This window comes from Rattus rattus, chromosome 7 (genome assembly GCF_011064425.1).
Source record: "Rattus rattus isolate New Zealand chromosome 7, Rrattus_CSIRO_v1, whole genome shotgun sequence".
Taxonomy (NCBI): domain Eukaryota; kingdom Metazoa; phylum Chordata; class Mammalia; order Rodentia; family Muridae; genus Rattus; species Rattus rattus.
This window is the reverse complement of record NC_046160.1, coordinates 89,755,019-89,774,127: the sequence shown is the minus strand read 5'-3', so window position 1 is coordinate 89,774,127 and position 19,109 is coordinate 89,755,019. Positions and strand designations below refer to the sequence as shown.

Here is a 19,109-nt window from a genome sequence, read left to right as displayed (position 1 = left end):
ACTCAGGTCATCACGGTTTCACTGCAAGCCCTTCAGCACTGAGCCATATCTCTCCAGCTACCAGTGCTTGTTTTAAAAATACTTTTTCATAAATACTTTGTTCCTTTTGCCAATGGGTTTGTTAAATGGGTCAGCCACCTTTCAAATCTGAGAATATATGCTTTCTTCACCTAGAAATACCATCAAAAAGAACATTTTAAAAATACTGTATGTGACCACAGCTTCTGTCTTTTCAAAGCTCTTTAGACTCCACTTCTCTAGAAAATCTTCTATTCAGTAGAAGGAGGTTGGTTTGGACGCATTCTGTGATCTCACCCTACCAGCCAAAGACAGAACAGTTCTCACCAAAGACAGAACAGGGGTTCTTTGTGCTTTTAGAAAAAGAAGTATGGAGGGAAAGGAGCTGGGAGACATCATGGTTTCTGTATGTTCTATACAGTGCCATGTGCAGGGCAGACTGTATACAGCCTAGGGAGGGGGAGCAAGAAAACGGGGATTCTAATGTCTTTCTCCTGCCCAAGCACTAAACAGATGGATGGCCTTGCATATGAAACATGCCTCTTGGTTTCTGAGTCTGTAGGGTGGGACACCAGTGTTTACACCCATGGGTTATTGACTTAGACGATCCAGCACATCCAGATTGTAAACTGTCTGCTAAAGTCACTAGTTCATAGTGTTCACAGAATGTGCCACTTGCAAATAGAGATTATTTGATATAGTGGGAAGAGGTCTGGCCTTTGGAACTGAGTTCCAATTATGAGTCTATTGGTTTATAGTTTTCTGATACTGGGAAACCTTGGTTCTAAGTTTTTAAATGATAAAATGCAAAGAATATATCAACAGAGTTCATTAAATGGTGCCTACAAAGGTACACTGATTAGCTGTGCATATTTGTAGTTATTATTACTATCTCCATGCAAGGATCTATGCATGATCCGGGCCTTTATGCATGGCACAGGCCTTTAGTTCCAGTGCTGGGGAATCAGAGGCAGGCAGGTCTCTGTGAGTTTGAGGCCGGACCGATCTGCAGAGTGACGCACAATAAGACCCTGTCTCAGAAACAAAGTAAATAAAATTCTATGCATTATTTTTTATAGATTTACTTTATAAACATATTTTTATTTTATGTGTATGAATTATGTATACACAGGTTTGCCTGGTACCTGCAGAGGCCGAAAGAAGACACTAGATCCCCTGGCACGTGTAGACAGGTAGTGGTGAGACACCATGTAGGTACTAGGAATCAAACCTGGGTCCTATGCAAGACCAACAAGTACTCTTTGATTTTCTTTTTTTGTTATATGAGTGATCTCTGCATGCATGCTTGCATGACAGAAGAGGGCATCAGATCCCATTACAGATGGTTATGAGCCACCATGTGGTTGCTAGGAATTGAACTCAGGGTCTTTGGAAGAGCAGTCAGTGCTCTCAATCATAGAGCCATCCCTTTAGCCCTCCAAGGACTCTTAATTGCTGAGTCAACTCTCTAGCCCCAAGCCTATAACTCTTAAGACATCTGCTTTGAGCCTGAACTTGAAAAAAAATTATATGAGTAAATTAGGCTTGATAATTATCCTAGAAAAAACATCCTCGCTGAGTCACTTTGACTGATTCCCTCATGTGTAAGATTTGAGTTCATCTCAATATTTCACTTATTTCAACATGTACAAAACCTTATGATTAAGGCTTAAAGGTAAATTGAGGCTTGTGGTTAGCAGCCTTGTTTGTGTCCCTAACCTGAATTATTTTTGGGAGTGACTTACAAAATCTAACTCTTAAGTTACATAAGTAAGCAAGGAAATTTACTGGTCTGTATAACTCAAATGAGCTTCAGGCATGACTGGATCCAGTAGTTCTAATGTTAAAACATGATTGTCAAGTTTTTTTTTTCAAATGTTTGACTCCCTGCAAGGTACAGTTGTAAGTTAGTTCCAACTTAAATCATTTCTAAGGTTTATGATAACAACATTTAAAAAGTAAGACAATGTAGACAATGTAGACATTGAAGACAATGTAACTGCTGTCTGAGTCATGTACCCATTTCTCTAGGGGGAGTGAAGAGACAAGCATTATGGTCAACAAGTTCTCCGAGATCACGAGGAATGAAGGAGGGCGTGGTCCTCACAGGGAAAGAAAGGACAGGGAGGGAAGCAGGTACCCATCATACTAAGGTAGGCTAGACTAAAAGGTCTAGCTAAAAGTCAGGCTAGGCCTAGAAACAGGGTCTGTAGTTGAGTGTTATGTAGCTATTCGAGGTTGAAGGTTTCCTCCAGGAAGGAAGAGAAAAGTTTGTCAGCTTTAAATAGCAAATGAAACAGTTAAGGTTTAGAAAGGACCCTTCCTTTCCAACTTGGGCCCGCAGAATGTCTCCTGCAAAGAAAGGAAGTGAGAAGAAGAAGGACTGTTCTGCCATCAACGAGGTGGTGACCCGAGAATACACCATCGACTTTTACAAGCACATCCATGGAGTGGGCTTCAAGAAGTGTGCTCCTTGGGGCTGGGGATTTAGCGCTTACCTAGGAAGCGCAAGGCCCTGGGTTCGGTCCCCAGCTCCTCGGGTGCCCAAAGAAATTCGGAAATTTGCTGAAGGAAATGGGGATGTTCGCATTGACACCAGGCTCAATAAAGCCGCCTGGGCCAAGGGAATAAGGGATGTTCCAGAGAGTGTAATGAGTAGCTTCTTTTGAGTCAACCACATTCTTTTTTTTTTTCTTTTTCTTTTTTCTTTTTTTTTTTGGAGATGGGGACCGAACCCAGGGCCTTGCGCTTGCTAGGCAAGTGCTCTACCACTGAGCTAAATCCCCAACCCCATCAACCACATTCTTATAAACAACCCCTCTCCTGAATTCCTGTAAGTAACCTCAATAAACTCACTAGGCTAGACTTGGGTGGAAAACTTAATTTAATTCTACATTTTATTTAATTTACCCTCTTAAAATTGTCCCCAGGTTTATTGAAAAGACTACAGACCAGATTCAAAGATCTTCACACCATGTTTTGAAACTCATCCCCTGCATGGGCTGAGTGACCTGCAGAGGAGGGACTGCTAGAGTCCAGAAGCTTCAGCACTTCCCTGGTGTCAGGATCTACCTCAGTGATCTCCTGATCTAGGGCTGGGACCCCAGGAACATAATTATCTCTCCTTCTCCTCCTCCTGCTTCTGGATAGAGAACCTCTCACAGGACTTCTTGGTGCTGAGCTGGGACTCCTTCCTCACAGTTTTGGTTTAAATGTGGCCCATGATGGCAGGCCCCAGAAAAAGAGCAGATTAATTTCTTTCAAAAAATGTTTTATGGGCTGGAGAGATGGCTCAGTGGTTAAGAGCACTGACTGCTCTTCCAGAGGTCCTGAGTTCAAATCCCAGCAACCACATGGTGGCTCACAACCATCTGTAATGAGATCTTATGCCCTCTTCTGGTGTGTCTGAAGATAGCTACAATGTATATGATAAATAAATAAACCTTTAAAAATGTTTTATTACCAGATATTAATTATATAAATGGATTTGCTATGACATTTTAATATATGGACATAATGTAATTGGATCCTTTTCACACACATTCCCGCCCTTACCCTCCTTCCCTCCCTCCATTCCTGTATATTCTTCTTTCTTCAACTACACCCTCTTCTAATTTCATGTTTGGTTTTTCTTCTTCTCATGGACCAGTGAGTATCATCAAGGATATTGGCAGGAGTATGGCCTTCTTACCAGAGACTGTACCACTAAAAAACATTTCTCCTTTCCTCCACCAACCATTAGCTGTGGATATAAATTACTAGAAGTGTTAGGGCTCCGTGTACCTTTCTCAATACATCATGGTGCAAACATCTTGAAGAGTGTAGATGTTATATGCTCAGTCACTTGACATGGCCTTATGATGTAATGGAAAGATGGAGATGCGAGGGTCCTGGCGCTAGCATGGCATCATTTGAGATAGGCTTTGATTTGTACCACAGGCTGATTTGTAAGAATATGATCTTTTTATTACTTCTTTCATACATGCATCTGGTGTATTTGACATTCACTCCCCTTCCCTCCCCACTGCATTTCCTCCTAGATCCACTGTCCACCCTCTACCCTTTCACCCCATTTGCATTGCCTCTTTTTTTAATATTTTTTACAACACAATAAATCTGACTTGTGCTGCTCTTATACTCATGGGTGTGGGACCAACCACTGAAGCATGGTTGACCTATCTGGGACCACACCCTTAGAGAGAATAGTCTCTCTTTCCTCCCTTGGAATACTTTCTTAGGCCTGTCCTGGTGCCCTACCTGGGGTGATTTTTTTCACACATGCCCCCACCCCTGGGAAAAGTCACACAGAATCTCAGACTGGATCCAGATCCAGATTCTCACTCTGTAACACAAGCTGGCCAGTACACCATGCTCCCACTTCAGCCTCCCAAGGGCTGGAATTACAGGTTTATGCCACCGTGCCCAGCTGGCTCCCTAGTAAAGTTCTTGAAGTCACGATGAGGAAGAGAAACAGGTAAGTTTAGAGCAAAAACAGTTTGAACCTCCTAGAAATGAAGGTAGAGATCCACTGGTCTTTTTAAAAACTATTCTCTCTTTTTTTTTTTGAACTTTCAGAAGTGTATGGATATTGTAAAGTGCAACCCTGCTGTTGCTAATGAATGCTCCCACACGGTTCTATCACTTAGCGTGGAAACGCATTCTCTAATTCCCCAGCTCCTTTTCTTCTTCCTGTCACAGGAGGAATACCAGACTAGAATGATGAAGGGGAGGAGGAGGGGAACACGGGAAAGTTTGTAGATGGACAAAAAGTCTTAAAAGAGAAAGGATGCCTGTGTTAATAATTGCTAAGCAGCTAACAGGGGCTGGGGATTTAGCTCAGTGGTAGAGCGCTTGTCTAGAAGCCCAAGGCCCTTTCAGTCCCCAGCTCAAAAAAAAAAAAAAAAAAAAAAAAAAATTGAAGCAGCTAATATGCCTGTAAAATACAGACCCTCATTTAAGTCTGAGGCTAAGCTCAGAATTAAGACTGAGTCTGCTTATTTGTTTGTGAAGAAATCAAGGCTAAGGCAGAGCTGGATGACCTCTGACCCCAGAGTCTGCATTCTGATGATTATAACTTGGTATAGCTTCAGGGTCATTTAATTGTGCAAACTGACAATTTCACAAGCAAAAGTATTGCTTGGTATATTATTTTGCAGTTTGTTCTCTAGAAAATAAAGTATATTTGAAGTTTGTTTTCTTGTGTGTGTGTGTGTAAAGACCAAGGTCAATATCTGGCTTTTTCTGCTGTTTCCTCCTATCTTTTGAGGTCAGGCCTCCAGGCCTCACAAAGAACCCTGTGCTCACCATTGGCTATACTGGCTGGCCAGTGAGGTCTGAGAATCCATCTACCTGCCCTTCCTGTGCTGGGTACAGATGCACGTGACAGCACACAGATCCTTTGTTTGGGGGAGGGAGGATAAATGTGAATACTGAGGATCTGAACTCAGGTCTTATAATTACAGGGCAGGTATTTTATGGGTAGAGTCATGTCCCCAGCTAGCCCCTTCCCTCCCTCTTTCCCATATCAGTGATAATAAAGCTTCTTTTTTTCCTGGACCCATCACAGAAACTCCCAGTTTCTGTGCAAAGGTTCTCAGATAGTCACTCCTATCAGTTTAGATTACAGCTCAGACTGTAGAGACTAGACTCAGACTAGACTCAGACGTAGAAACTAGAGCACATAGCCATTTAGATCTTGAGCCATGGTTAGCCATGTTAGCCACACGAAAGCTGTAAAAGAGCTACAACCTTTGAAGCATATCTGAAAATGTAATTGCAGTACTAAAATTATGATTGAAGAAAATGTCAGGGCTGAGGGTGTTTCCTAGTGGATACATGCAGTGCAAAGAAACATGACAGCAGTTCCTTGGGTACAGTAGCTGCCTGGATTACACCTGCCACTGTTGTCCTAAGCAGCTGATGCCACAGTTTTCTCAGTCTTCTTACCTCAGTCTGTAACCAGCTTCATGGACTCCTGCCCCCCACTCCCAACAAATGAGATTAGTTTACCTCTGAAGATGTGTCTAAGGGATAATCAGTTCTTTGATACTTCAGTTTGTCACTATGTAGCTACCACTTGATACCCTGTGACTTCTAATCATGTAGTCAGACTGCCAACAGATTCCCCCTAAGCTCAGCTTTGAGATCTGGACAGTGGATACATTCACGTGGGAACAGTGAACTGAATTTTGTCACTTGATAATGGCCTCCTCGTGGCTATAATGTTTTTCCATTTGTATCTAGAATAGTAGTCACCAAATTTCTTTGTTCATGCGCCCTCCATCTGAGAACATTTTTTAGGAGCACATACTCTAAATATATGCATATTTGTTCATAAAACACACACACATGGGCTGGAGAGATGGCTCAGTGGTTAAGAGCACCGACTGCTCTTCCAGAGGTCCTGAGTTCAAATCCCAGCAACCACATGGTGGCTCACAACCATCTGTAATGGAATCCGATGCCCTCTTCTGGTGTCTCAGAAGACAGCTACAGTGTACTCATATACAAAATAAATAAATAATTCTTTAAAACAAAACAAAAAACAAACAAAAAAACCACACACACATCAGCTTCATTACCTTGACTCGGTCAGAACGCTTTTTCTTAGGATATGGTTCACCGCTGATGGTGGTGGATATAAAGATACATTGTTTTGACAATTTTGCTACATAAGTTAAAATATGGTAGGATTTATTAGATTGTCATTGTAACCCTGAAGGAGGGCTGTCAAAGATTCTATAATAGGTGTTTCTAGTACTTGCTTTTCTGTTGTTCTCTTGTGAGACCCTTGTAAGGTCATTTGTCTGTTTTGTAGGTTTAATTTAGAAGAGACCCTTTCTGCAATCCTCTGTGGATGGGTACTTCCTGCTTTCCCTGAGGACATCTACAGTGCTCTAGACAATGGGCCATTCCTTCTGTCTTTAGAATATTGAGCTTGATGCCTCCTCTTGGACGTAAGCATAGGTGTCCTCAGTTTTCCTTCTGCCTTGCACTATCCTTGGAGAACACCCCACTTCCCCTGGGATCTATAGATCTCCTTATGAGATTATTGGCCCAGCGAACAAATCTCACACAGGCAAGGATTTTTCCATATTAAAAAAAGACCTGCTCATTTCGGTTGCTCAGCTATTTTATAGAAAATGAAATGACTTTGAAATGAATTGTCTTTATAGTCATCCATAATTTGCAAGCAAAATCCTCACTCTACAAAATGTGAAATGTTCTAAGCAACAGCTGTGAGCATTTCAAACGTGCACTACTTTTTAACGGTTCAACTGTTGCCAAGGGAAATTGAGTTGGCTTCAAAATCTTCCTTGGTTTTAATTTTGCATTTACCAATCAGACATTGAAGAAACAGGCTCTGCTTGGCTAGGATATTAAACGTTTCTAAAGACTGAAGTATGGAAATATGAGTTACTTGAAGGCAGAAACTAGACTGGAATTCCATATAATTATGCAGCACGGAGTAATGAACTTCATTAAAGATGGACGCTCAGCCAGTCAGCCAGCAGCTAGTCTTCTGTAGTCAATAGGGGGAGCCTGCTTTCATTTAAGCCACCTTTCCCATTTCAGTGCAGGGCAAACATTCTCTTTCATAGCACAGAGTTATTTTTCTACCCAACTGGATAGAAATTTGCAACAAACCAGAAACGCAAATGCATTATTATCACTTATGGGCATGGTCCAGAGAGCCTTATAAATGTTTATTCCCTAACTGTACAGAACACATGACATACTGAGAGGAAAAACTAAGCTATGGGATGAAGCATTTGAATATGAAAAAGAATATGTATATACATACACGTGTGTATATAATGTATGTATATATGTGTATACATACGTGTGAATATACATATATAGAAATACAATACTAAAACTACATCAAAACGACAGTGGTTATCTTTGGTTTATGGATTATGAGTATTATTTCTTCTGTATTTCCCCTCCCAGATTTCCAAATCTTGAGCAACTGATGTTTGATCCTTGTAGTTGATATGAAGAATTTTTTTTTAATTATTATGTAGCCTGCATCCAAATCGATAGTCTACGAATATTCTTTGGAATGTACCATTTGGCCTAGCGCTCACTAATGATGCAAAAACATATATGTATTTTAGTACTCGTTCTAGATAGAGGTAAGTCTGTTTAAACTCAAGACTCGAAACTGTCAATTAAAATTTGTCAAGTTGGAGGCCGGGTATTTCGGAGTCCTGAAAGGGCGAATGCGGGTATTCGGAATTGGGAGACTGCAGAGTTGCCACCTGCATAAACTACCGGAGCGCGGGCCCCTACCGAGACTGGCTGGGGCATCGCGGAGCTGATACTCAAAACTGACTTTTGGGGTGACTGGGTGAGAGTCCAACCCGTAGCCAGGCCTCCCACCCGTTGAGCGAAGGCCACTGGGGGGTTTTTCGGCTGGCTTCCAGGGCCGCGTTTACACAGGGCACAGGAGACCGTGGGCTCCGTGCTCAGTGGGTCTCTGCGGGCTGAAGCCTGAGGCACCGGGATTGCCGCACTGTGGCCTTCGGAATCGCGGGTGAAGACGCTCGCCGTCCACAGGGTCCCGCCAGGCGGAAGCTCCAGTTTCCGACGTACCCGCCGCTTTCCCCTCAGGCCTAGCAGTCGCCGCAGTTCCCCACTTCAGGCGCCCTGGCGGAAGCGGCGGCCGGGTCGCCCGAGCGGGCGGCAGCATCCGGGTCCCCCGCGCCTCGCCCAATCGAGGGCCCTGTCTCTTCACACCCTCCAGTTTCTCCGCCCCCCCGCGCCGCCAATCCCCGACCAGCTCTCAGCCGAACATGCTAGCCTGGGAGTGAAGGCGCGTGAAGGCCAATGAAGTCTCGCTTCCCGTTTGAAGTCTCCAGTGGGCGGGCGTCAGAGGCGGGCTCTGCTAACCAGGAGGTTCGGTTGCGCCTGTGCCATGGACTCAGCCGCCCGGTGATATTGACAATAGGAGAGAGAAAGGGGCATTGACGGGGACCCTGCGCGGGTAGCGAACGGCGGCTCTGGCAGCGGCGGCTCAGGCGACTCCAACTCTTCCTCCCGACTCCCGTGCTTGCTGCCGCTGCAAACCCAGGCTTCCTCCCTCCTCCCCCTCCCCGCGTCGCCGCCGCCGCCGCCGGGTCCGGTGCAACGAGCAGAGGCGCCGCCCGCCGGGAATGTGAACGAAGAGCCGCCGGCGGAGCCGCAACCGGGTCGGTGCCGATTTGATGGGACGGGCCCGCGGAGGAGGCTCGTGAGGCCGCCGCTGCCACTGCCGGAGCGCTGAGGTTCGGGGCCAGCCGAGAGGCCTAGAAACACTGCCGCTACCGCGGAACCGGAGGGACGTCGCCCCGGACGGCCGTAGTAGCCCGGGGCTCTCCGCTGCTGCCCGGACCTCCCCCTGTGCGTCCCGGGCCGCCGCCCGCCCCCGCCGCGGCCCCTAGCTCGCAGCCCACTCCGCGCAGCCACAGATCATCTTCCGATTCTTCCCCAGGAGCTTCAAGGTAACTTCAGCTTCGGGTCCCGCGGCTTGCCTCCCGGGGAACCTGCGGAGCGGCGGGCTCGGGAAGGCCGTGCCCGGGCGGCCGAGGGGTGCGGCGGGGTGGGGTGAGCGGGAGCAAGCGCCCGGCCCACTTGTCTGATCTACCTGCAGAGGCTTTGGAGGCCCGTACCTCTCTTCTACTCGGCCTCACTAGCCCCTTCCCCTCCCGCTTTTGAGGCGTTTTCTTGCCCCCCCCCTCCATTGGCGGGGGCGGGGGAGCAGGGAGGAAGATTCTGTGGCCGCGCAGCTTCTCCAGGGCTTGGGGTTTATGTGAACATACCTGCGGACAAACAGGCCACTTCCCTGATTTCATACCTTTCCCTTGGAAAAGCCCCAGTTGCCTGCTCTTTGCAGAATGCTAAAGCTTTGGGCGCAGTGGCCCAGGTGAAACCTGTTTTCCTGGGCTTTGCAGGGACCCCGCTGTTATCAGTTCTGCAATGCTTTAGAGTTGAGAACCTTGACATTTATTCAGAGCTGCGCGCATAAGAGGCAAATGACGGAAAAGAAGCTACCTATAGATCCTCGTTAGAGATGAGAGAAGAGAAATAGAGACAAGAATGAATGATGGGGGAACGAGGCTTACGGAAATCTGTGTTGCTAGGGTTAGAATGAAACCTAAATAATTCCCAGATGAGCTTGCAATATTCGTCCCTAAATTTACAACGTACCAGTGTGATGTGGAACTGCTTGCTGAGGTCTGATATTTTCGATAATATTTATAATTTAGTACTCCGTTTTTTTATAGGTCTCATATTTAAAGCCAAATTAGAGTTAAAAGAAAACAATAACTTTCTAATGAAAGAACCAAGAAGTCCTCAGAATTCCATACTAAACCTTAATATTGTCCACCCTTCTTCCATGTTTATGTTACTTTAATTGAATCCAGGTAATCCAGATGACTGTTAGCCTTACACAGTGGGGAGGTGTATCTTACTCTGGAAGTTTAAAAAAAAAAGCACTTGTCTTAGGTGTTGGTATGACACTTGAGTAACCGAGTCCTAGCTCTGGGTCGTATGCATTCTGTTGATCCCGTCTACCATTAATCTTGCATGGAGCCTCAGTAGCGCCTGAATGGTACTGGCATCTGTTTAGTTTGGTGAAGGCGACTGAGCTCAATGCTTCGGACTTTTAGCATCTATCCTTCCTTTGAATAATTTCAGAATATTAAAAAATTGCAGAACAATGTTCTCTTGGTCTCATGGAACACAATATTGGAACTTAAACTCCATCTTGGATGGTGTGAAGTTATGTTTTCGGTTCAACTTGGTGTTGGGTTTTATCTTAGTTTTGCTTATTAAGCTTTAATAACTTAAGATGACTTTATTTGAAAAGATTTCTTTGAAATAATTTTAATTATGCCTTCTGTGACATTCAGACAATCTAGCCTGTCCTCATTTGAGAGGTGGTGGCTCATAATAGCAAGCACAGCACATTGCACCAAAGTCCTGCTTAGAAAGTGTCAGTAGAAAGACACTTGGAGTGTCGGTAATCATCTTACTGTGGATACTGAGGTGGCTCGTCTCATCGTTTTCCAGAGGCAGGATCTCCTCTCACTGTGTGCCCAGGGTTGGAGTCAAACCTGTTATGTATGTGTAGCTTAGGCTGGCCTTGGACTCATAACCTTTCCTGCCTCTGAGTGCTGAGGTTACTGACTACTATACCTGGCTTCATTTGTTTAGATTCTTGAAGTACAGGAGGGTTTTAGCCCATTCATAATATTAAATATATCAGAAAAATGTTTCTGTGGACGTTTTCCAGCTTCAGAATAGCTCCAAAATGACTTCAGGAATCCCAAAATGGGAAGAGCTGTGCAATTAAAATGGGCAGACAGTATCAAGACTTCAGGTCCAGGCGAACATCTTTCTAGTGATGATGATGGAGCAGTGACAGTTTAGAGTTCTGATTTTGTTTAATGGTAGTCATGTTACCTTATATTTTTCCCCTTGACAAGACTTTTCTTTCTTTCTTTCTTTTTTTGAGACAGGTTTGTGTGTGTGTGTGTGTGTGTGTGTGTGTGTGTGTGTGTGTGTGTGTTGCCCTGACTGTCTTAGAACTGGCTTTGTAGACCAGACTGGATTCAAACTCAGAGGTCTACTTGCCTCTGCCTCCTGAGTGCTGGGATTAAAGGCATGCACCACCACTGCCTAGCAGCAAGACTTTTCTTGATTTTTTTTATGTTTTGATACTCATTCCAACTTTCATGAGTATTGTATGTGGGAATTTTAAGATGTGTGTAACTCACAGGAATACTTTCACCATGGGACCATTTTCATGTTACTTCTTTCTCTTCAGTAGGGATATGTCCTCAGCACCAACTACTCCTCCATCAGTGGATAAAGTAGACGGATTTTCTCGGAAGTCCGTCAGAAAAGCCAGACAGAAGAGGTCGCAAAGCTCCTCACAGTTTCGGTCTCAAGGCAAGCCCATTGAGCTCACACCTCTGCCACTGCTGAAAGGTAAGACCCATGAGTAGGTGACATTATCTTACCTTCCTCACCATCAGTGTCTTCATAGTCTTTCATATCTGTGAACGTCTTCACGTGCTGTAGCTTGAAGGGTGGAGAGGTTTCAGACCCACAAGTGCCTGGTATGTGACCAGGTCTATCCGATCTTATCAAAGGGCTCATCCACAGAGACTTGTCCTGTAAGTGAATTCTGAATTCAGCTGGAAAACTAAATGGCAGAAATGTCTTTTTACGCCTCCCAACATTGGTGTGAGTGTGTGTGTGTGTGTGTGTGTGTGTGATATGTGACAGTCAGGACGGTGGGTGGGAGCTGGTTCTCTACTTCTACCACGTGGCTTCAGGAATAACTCAGGTGGTTCTGTTTGGCAGCAGGGGCCTTTATCTGTTGAACAGTCTCATTGTGACCCTATTCTATCTCTTTTTAAATTCGTGATTTGCTTATTGACATGTATTAATTGTACTTTCTTGGTTGGAAAGTAGACCCCAGTAAAAAGGACACTAACTTGCACTAAAAGAAGTGGAGTTTGGGGTTGGGGATTTAGCTCAGTGGTAGAACGCTTGCCTAGCAAGAGCAAGGCCCTGGGTTCAGTCCCCAGCTCCAAAAAAAGAACCAAAAAAAAAAAAAAAAAAAAAAAAAGAAGTGGAGTTTGGAAATACTGAATTTTAAATTTTAAAAATTAAGCAAATAGAGCTTATAACTAGTAATGTGCATTTGTATTTTCACCTAGGGCAAATATAAGTTTATAGATCATATTTGCATGATACTTTAATTTTTACAGTGTATTTAGAGCAAGGGTTTTCATTTTTTTTGGACACAGAGTTTTATGTAGCCAAGGCTGCCTTGAACCCTGTGTCCTTTGCCTTAAAACTGACTTTGAGCTGCTGATCTTTTTGCCTTTACTTCCCAAGTGCTGGGATTAGAGGTATGAACTACCAGTCCTGTCTAAGAGTGAGGTTTTGATGTGGGCACTAATTTTTTTTCTTTCTTTCTGAATTATACTTTTTATTTTTTTATTTTGGTATGTGGTTACCCTATTTTAATTTTAATCTGTTTGCTTCATGTTGGTGAAAAGGAGTTATTTGAAATGTATCATACCAATAGCTGGTATAGTGTAGAAACATTAGATTCTGTCTTTGAAGGTGGATTTTTGTCTAAGTATTTAAGCATAAGGAAGAAGAGGGCAGGAACAGTATAAAGAACTTTAGTATGTCAGAGGAGACCAGACAGCCTGGTTAGTGCACACTCCTCCCTCCCTCCCTCCCTGTAGTCCCACCTCCTTCCTTTCCTTTTCCTCCTGATTTTTGAGACAGTCTTCCTAGGTAGCCCTGTAACTCACAGTTACACAGGCCCTGTAGGCCTGTAACTCACAGTATAGACCAGGTTGGCCTTGAATTTGCAATGATCTTACTGTCTTTCTTGAAAGCTGGGATCACAGATGTGTGCCACCATGAACCACATCTGGCCAGCGTAAATACTCGTGTAGTAGCCTGTGGGATCAGAAGGTATAAGAACAGCTGGTGAGAGCCTCATCTGTAGCTGAGGGTATTTCAGGTGTCTGCTTTGCCTATGGGAACACTTTCTTTTTCTTTGTCTTTTTTCTCTTGAGACAGAGTTTTTCCGTATAACCCTGACTGTCCTGGAACTCACTCTGTAGACCAGGCTGGCCTCAAACTCAGAGATTCACCTGCCTCTGTCTCCCTAGTGCTAGGATCCAAGGCCTGCACCACTGGGAACACTTTTTCTTAAGAGGAGAAATTCATAAATAAGATCCCAGTGTTTGTATGTGAAAATGGTAGAACTATATTGGTATTGATGTCTGGAAGGATGGTGTACCGGGTTAGAAAGGTGCATGGTGGTAGGGTTCTTGCCTAGTGCTCCTGAGTTTGGGTTTGATCTGCAGCACTGAGGAAAGAAAGGGAAAAGGATGCTCTGTGTGCCAAGTAGGAAAGAGGAGCCCTTGATAAGTTTTGAGGGAGAGAATACTTCTCCCTCCCTCAGTCTCCTCCCTCCCCTCCCCCCCTTGAGATAGTGTCTGACTGTGTATCTGGCCTGAGACTCAGAGACTGCATGTCTCTGCCTTCTGAGTATGTGCCTCTATACCTAGGTAGATGAATTTTGACTTAAGATTTTGCTAGTAAAAATGAGAATAGTTTGTATGAAGTTATAGGGAAATATGAGGGAAAATTCTAGGGACTAAATACAAAGGATGGGAGACATGCTCTCATTTAATCTGAAGTAGACATGGGATAGCTGTTGATGTCTGTGTTGGGGGAGAACGTTACTTCCAGCAAGCCCAGATTAAGTGTTTATGTTTAGAGAGAATCACTGCATCATTCTGTAAGGCTCATGCAGTCACTTGGATTAATTGTGCATTTATGGAACGGTGTAAAGAGGCTTATAGGAGAAAGATGAGCACACATTCTATCTTACTCTTCTTTCTTTCCGCTGTGATCGTGCACAGTTAAAATAGACATAAGATGCTCCATTAACTAGTCTTGGGGTTGAAAGTTTGCACCACTAGGCCTAGCTCATAACCATTGTTGAGGTTTCAGTTCACTGGCTGGAAGTCTGTTCCCGCTGCTGAGTATCTATTATAACCATTCGTCTACCATCTCTTCATGTTCTCTGCCCCTCTGTCATCCCTCAGCCCCCAGCAACCACGTCTTTAGTAACTCAGGAAACCAGACAGTCTGGATTACTAGTTCATGTACACATCCATCCATGCCTCCCTTCCTCCCTTGTCTCTTCCTCTTCCTCTTATTCGCCTGGTTTTTGTGACACTTTTGCTTTACAGCCCTGACTGGCTTGGAACCCATAGTATAGACCAGGCTGAGCATTTTATTCTCTTTAAGACTGAGCAATATTTCAGTATATGTGTGTGTGTGTATGTATGTATGTATGTATGTATGTATGTATGTATGTATCACATATTGTTTATTATCTATTCATCTGTCATTCATTTTAGCTGTTGGGAATAATGAAAGCATGAGTGTGTAGGTGCCTGTTGAAAGACCCCCTTTTTCTTTCTTTTTGACACATGTGTAGACATAGAATTGCTGGATCATCTGTTTAGGTTTTAAGCTGTGTAGTTTTCTGTAGGAGCTATATTTTCCTTACCAGTGTACAGGAGTTCTGATTTCTCCGCCATGGACATCTCCCCTTACTAGCATTTACTAGCACACAGCTGTGACATTGCTTACTGGAGTTCTGATATGCATTCACCTTCTACTTAGTGATGTCAGGCATCCTTTATAAGATTATTGGACAAATATATAGGTTTTTTTTTCCCATGTTGGGGGTTGAACCTAGGGCCCTGTACATGCTAGCTCTGATATTGGGCTACATTTTACTCAGCTCCTTTGTCTGAGTTAATTTTTAAATGTCTGGTAGCATTAAAACTTTTCTAAGAATAGGCTTTGTACATTTTCATATTTTATCAGTAGAGGAGATTAGCGAGCGGCTGGACCAGACACTGCTCACTGATCCGGTTCCAGACAGTGAGTGCAGCATGGTTAACTTGGGGGGGCGTGGCCTAGCTAGGGTGGGGGCATGGCCCAGCTAGGGTTTTCTACTGAGGTTTCAGCGTCTCTCTGGAGAATGACAGGGCAGAGTGGAATCAGGTGCAGACTGAGAAGTGTGTGTGTTTGGTTTCTGCAGTGACCGAGGCACCTACCTGACTCTTGTGCTCCTCATAGTGGATTGGCTCTTTTTTTTTTTTGCCTTATATGTTTATTAACTTGTGGGAAGTAGTTTACCGAATAGAAAAAACATAAAGGAAGACTTTCTTTTCTAGGATTTTTTTAAGCATCATTTCAGGAGAAAATAGATTAAACCAAAATTGACTGTATAAATGCTAAACAATAGATATGGTCTTAATTTTCTATAGCATTTCCCTGACTAATTCAGAAGGCTTGCTTGAATACACTTGCATTGTGATCAGATTTTGTGAATTTTGTTTATATGATGTATTTTGATTGTACGTATGTCTGTGAGTGTTTTGTCTGAATCAGTGTGTGTACCACATGGAGGGTCTGATTACTTGATAATAGAAAATGAAGAGAAAGTTTCTGTTTTGCCCCTCTTGTAACAGTTGGTCTTCTGAAGCTTGTGTCCTTGGTGGCCTTTCTTTTTTCTTTTCTTTTCTCTGTAGAAAGCAACACTCACCCGTGCTCCTGTGCACATGTATACAGTGGCTTACCTTTTCCTCAGCTGTATCTAATGAAATGATACGCTGACCTTTTAGACATATTTGAATCTTCTCTATTTTTATATTTCTCAGAGTTTTTTGGGGGTCACCTAAGACTTTTGAACCGTAAGGACCCATTTTACTGGTAAGGAAATCCCAGGAAAAGTTTAGTGCCTGTGTATTCACTTGCTTACTTACCTACCTATTTACCTATCTATGTATAATAAAGTTAAAATTTGTGCCAAGGTTTGAACTACATCATTAGTGGCATGCACACGCCTGTAGTAGCAGCACTTGGGAGGCTGAGGCAGAGCTGTGAGTTTGAGGGCAGCCTGACCCACACAGTAAGACCCTGCTTCAAAAAACTAGAAGACAAGGAAGCCTTCTCCCACCCACAGTTGATTTGGATGCTCTTTGTGCTCTGTACGCCCAGCAGTCCAGGAAGCAGGCTTGTCAGTTATCCTGGTTGGGCAAACTCAGAGCGTAGGCAAATCGGCCGTAGTGGTACTGCCTGCCTTATCACCCTGTTCCCCCCCTTTACTTCCCTCCTTCCTCCTCCTCAGACCACTTACAAGTTTAGATTTGAATGAAATGGGTTTGAAAAACTCTCCCTCTCTGAAGAAGGGGTTGGAATGAAAGTGTCACTATGTCTGGCTTCACAGTTTTTTTTTTAGAGCATTTTGCAGATATTTCAAACATTTCAAGAACTATGGTGACTTGTGCATGGCAGGCAAGTGCTGTGTCCCTGGGCTGTATCCCAGCTTCTACAAATACCCCCTTCTTCTTTCTTTATGTGTGTGGTTGTTTTGCCTGCATTTAAGTCTGTGTACCATGTGTGTGTAGTGCCCACAGAAACCAGAAGAGGGCATTGGATCTTCTTGGCCTGAAGTTACAGGCAATGTGAGCTACCATGTGGGTGTGGAGATGGGAACCCAGGTCCTCTGGAAGGGCAGTTCTCTTAATTCCTCAGCCATCTTTCCAGCCCCAGCCTAATAATAGAAACACTTATTTCTTTGTGCGCATGTGCGCGAGTATCTGTGTTTGTGAATGTGTGTAAGTTAGATCACTCCCCACTGTATATATCGAGGTAGGGTCTTTCATTTGCGCTCAGAGCTCCCTGATTTGGCTGGCTTGACTGACTAGCTTGCTTTAGGGGTCCCCCATCTTTGCTTCCTTAGGGCTAGGATTTCAGGTGGGCCACCCTCTTGCCTGGATTCTATGTGGGTGCTGGAGTTCTGGCAAGTGTTTTATTCATTGAGCCATCTCTACCCACTAAAGACACTTAAACTTCAGTCCCAAAGATGAAGCGTCTATTTTTATTTTTAGAGTGACAGCTTAGACAAACTTCCAAATTACCATTCAGAGCTAGTTTTGTGCTTTCTAATGACTGGATTCTTTTGTCTTCTACATGTACCTTGTGGAGTGTAGAGTAGGATGTGCAGTAAACCGCAGGTCTGATGGTGGGCTGGAACACTGGAAAGAACAGTCTTCTTTCTGTAGGCTCCCGTCCCGTATTGTAGCATGGCCGTTGGATTTGCATGCTGGACAGGGCACGTGCAAGAGGCTCTGCCCCATTGCAGCTATGGCGCTCGTCCACTCGTCCTTTTGTCTTGGACAAGGGAGTTCCTTAGACCTTCCCTCCTGGGTTCTAACATGAGGATGACACGGCTCAGTTGTCTTCACTGAGTACCCCCTGCTGGCCCTGAGCTGGCATCTCAGAAGGCAGTGTGTGAAAAATATGTCAGGGTTAAGGTAGTCTCCATGCAAAAACACTTTTCAAAATGATGAAACAAAAGCATAGTTTTGCAATTAAAATCTTTTTTCAATCCCAAAATTTAATTTCTGAATGTTTTGAATTTATTGGAATAGCTATTTTGAACGTCTTTGGACTTTTCACTTTAGACTGTTACACTGGCAGCCATGTTACTGAGAGTAGACCTTTGTTTTAAGAGAAGATTCTGTTTTATGTGCTCATGCTTGTGTCTGTGTATATATGAGTGTGTCTGTACCATGGACTGTGTGTCAAGGTGAGAGGACAACTTGTGGCATTTGGTTTTTCCTTCTACCATGGGTTGCACAGATGGAACTCTGGTCATCAGGCTTGGCAGCACGCATGTTAACCATATGCCTGTCCTTCTTACCTGTTCTTAAGTGGGAGAATTTCAAAGTGTTTTCAGGTTCTCAGAGATAGCTGATATAAAAAAGAGAATCATTGGTCTGTTTGTATCATAGATTGTGTTTGTGTTCTTTAGGTAGCTGAAGTTGTGTGTATGTTTGGTTTAAAAAAATAGCTATGAGTTCTGCTTTGAGCTAAAAGAACATGTATAAGTTAACACACACTAAAATAGTTCTGCACCATTGGAGGGAGCATGGTAGTATTTTTCTTTCAGGAAAGAAATGATAAAGATTGTGCCTAAAACCAAGTGTCAAACTATATTTTCATGTGTGAAAGATTACACGCAATTTATTGCTTTTACGTAAGAGTGTTTTCTTTTTTCTTTTTAGGTTAATTTTTAATTATATACGTGTGTGTGTGTGTGTGTGTGTGTGTGCGCGCGCGTGTGTGTGTGTGCGCGTGCGCGCGCATGTGTGTATGTATGTGTATGTACAAGTATCAGAAGCCAGAAGAGGGTGTTAGACTCCGTGAGGCTAGAGGCTGAGACAGGAGCTACTCAGTGTGAGTGTCGGATCTGAATTGAGGTCTTCTGCAAGAGCAGACAGCACTCTTAACCACTGAGCCTAATTATTTACTTCTGTGGCATAGAGAATTATCATTCACTTATGTGGGCCACAAGACATAGAAAGTAAGTGTTCATAATTTATGGCTTAAAAATAGAGTACTAGCTTGAATTCATACTCATTTCTGTGGTGTCTGGTAAGTATAGGTTGAATATTCCCTCATTGAAGTACGGCTGA

General features: G+C 43.8%; 1 protein-coding gene across 2 annotated transcripts in view; it reads left to right on the top strand.

Moving 5' to 3' along the window:
• Positions 1 to 8,904: 8,904 nt before the first annotated feature.
• Positions 8,905 to 19,109, top strand: part of Ppp2r5e (protein phosphatase 2 regulatory subunit B'epsilon) — a 148,541-nt gene continuing 138,336 nt past the window's right edge. Inside the window, exons 1-2 of one of the 2 annotated variants that reach the window (XM_032907947.1) lie at positions 8,905 to 9,503; positions 11,837 to 11,997. In XM_032907947.1, the coding sequence (XP_032763838.1) occupies positions 11,841 to 11,997 (157 nt within the window). In that variant the 5' untranslated portion in view covers positions 8,905 to 9,503; positions 11,837 to 11,840. Of the gene's footprint in view, positions 9,504 to 11,833; positions 11,998 to 19,109 lie in introns of both variants that reach the window. The other variant, XM_032907946.1, reaches the window with a different exon arrangement.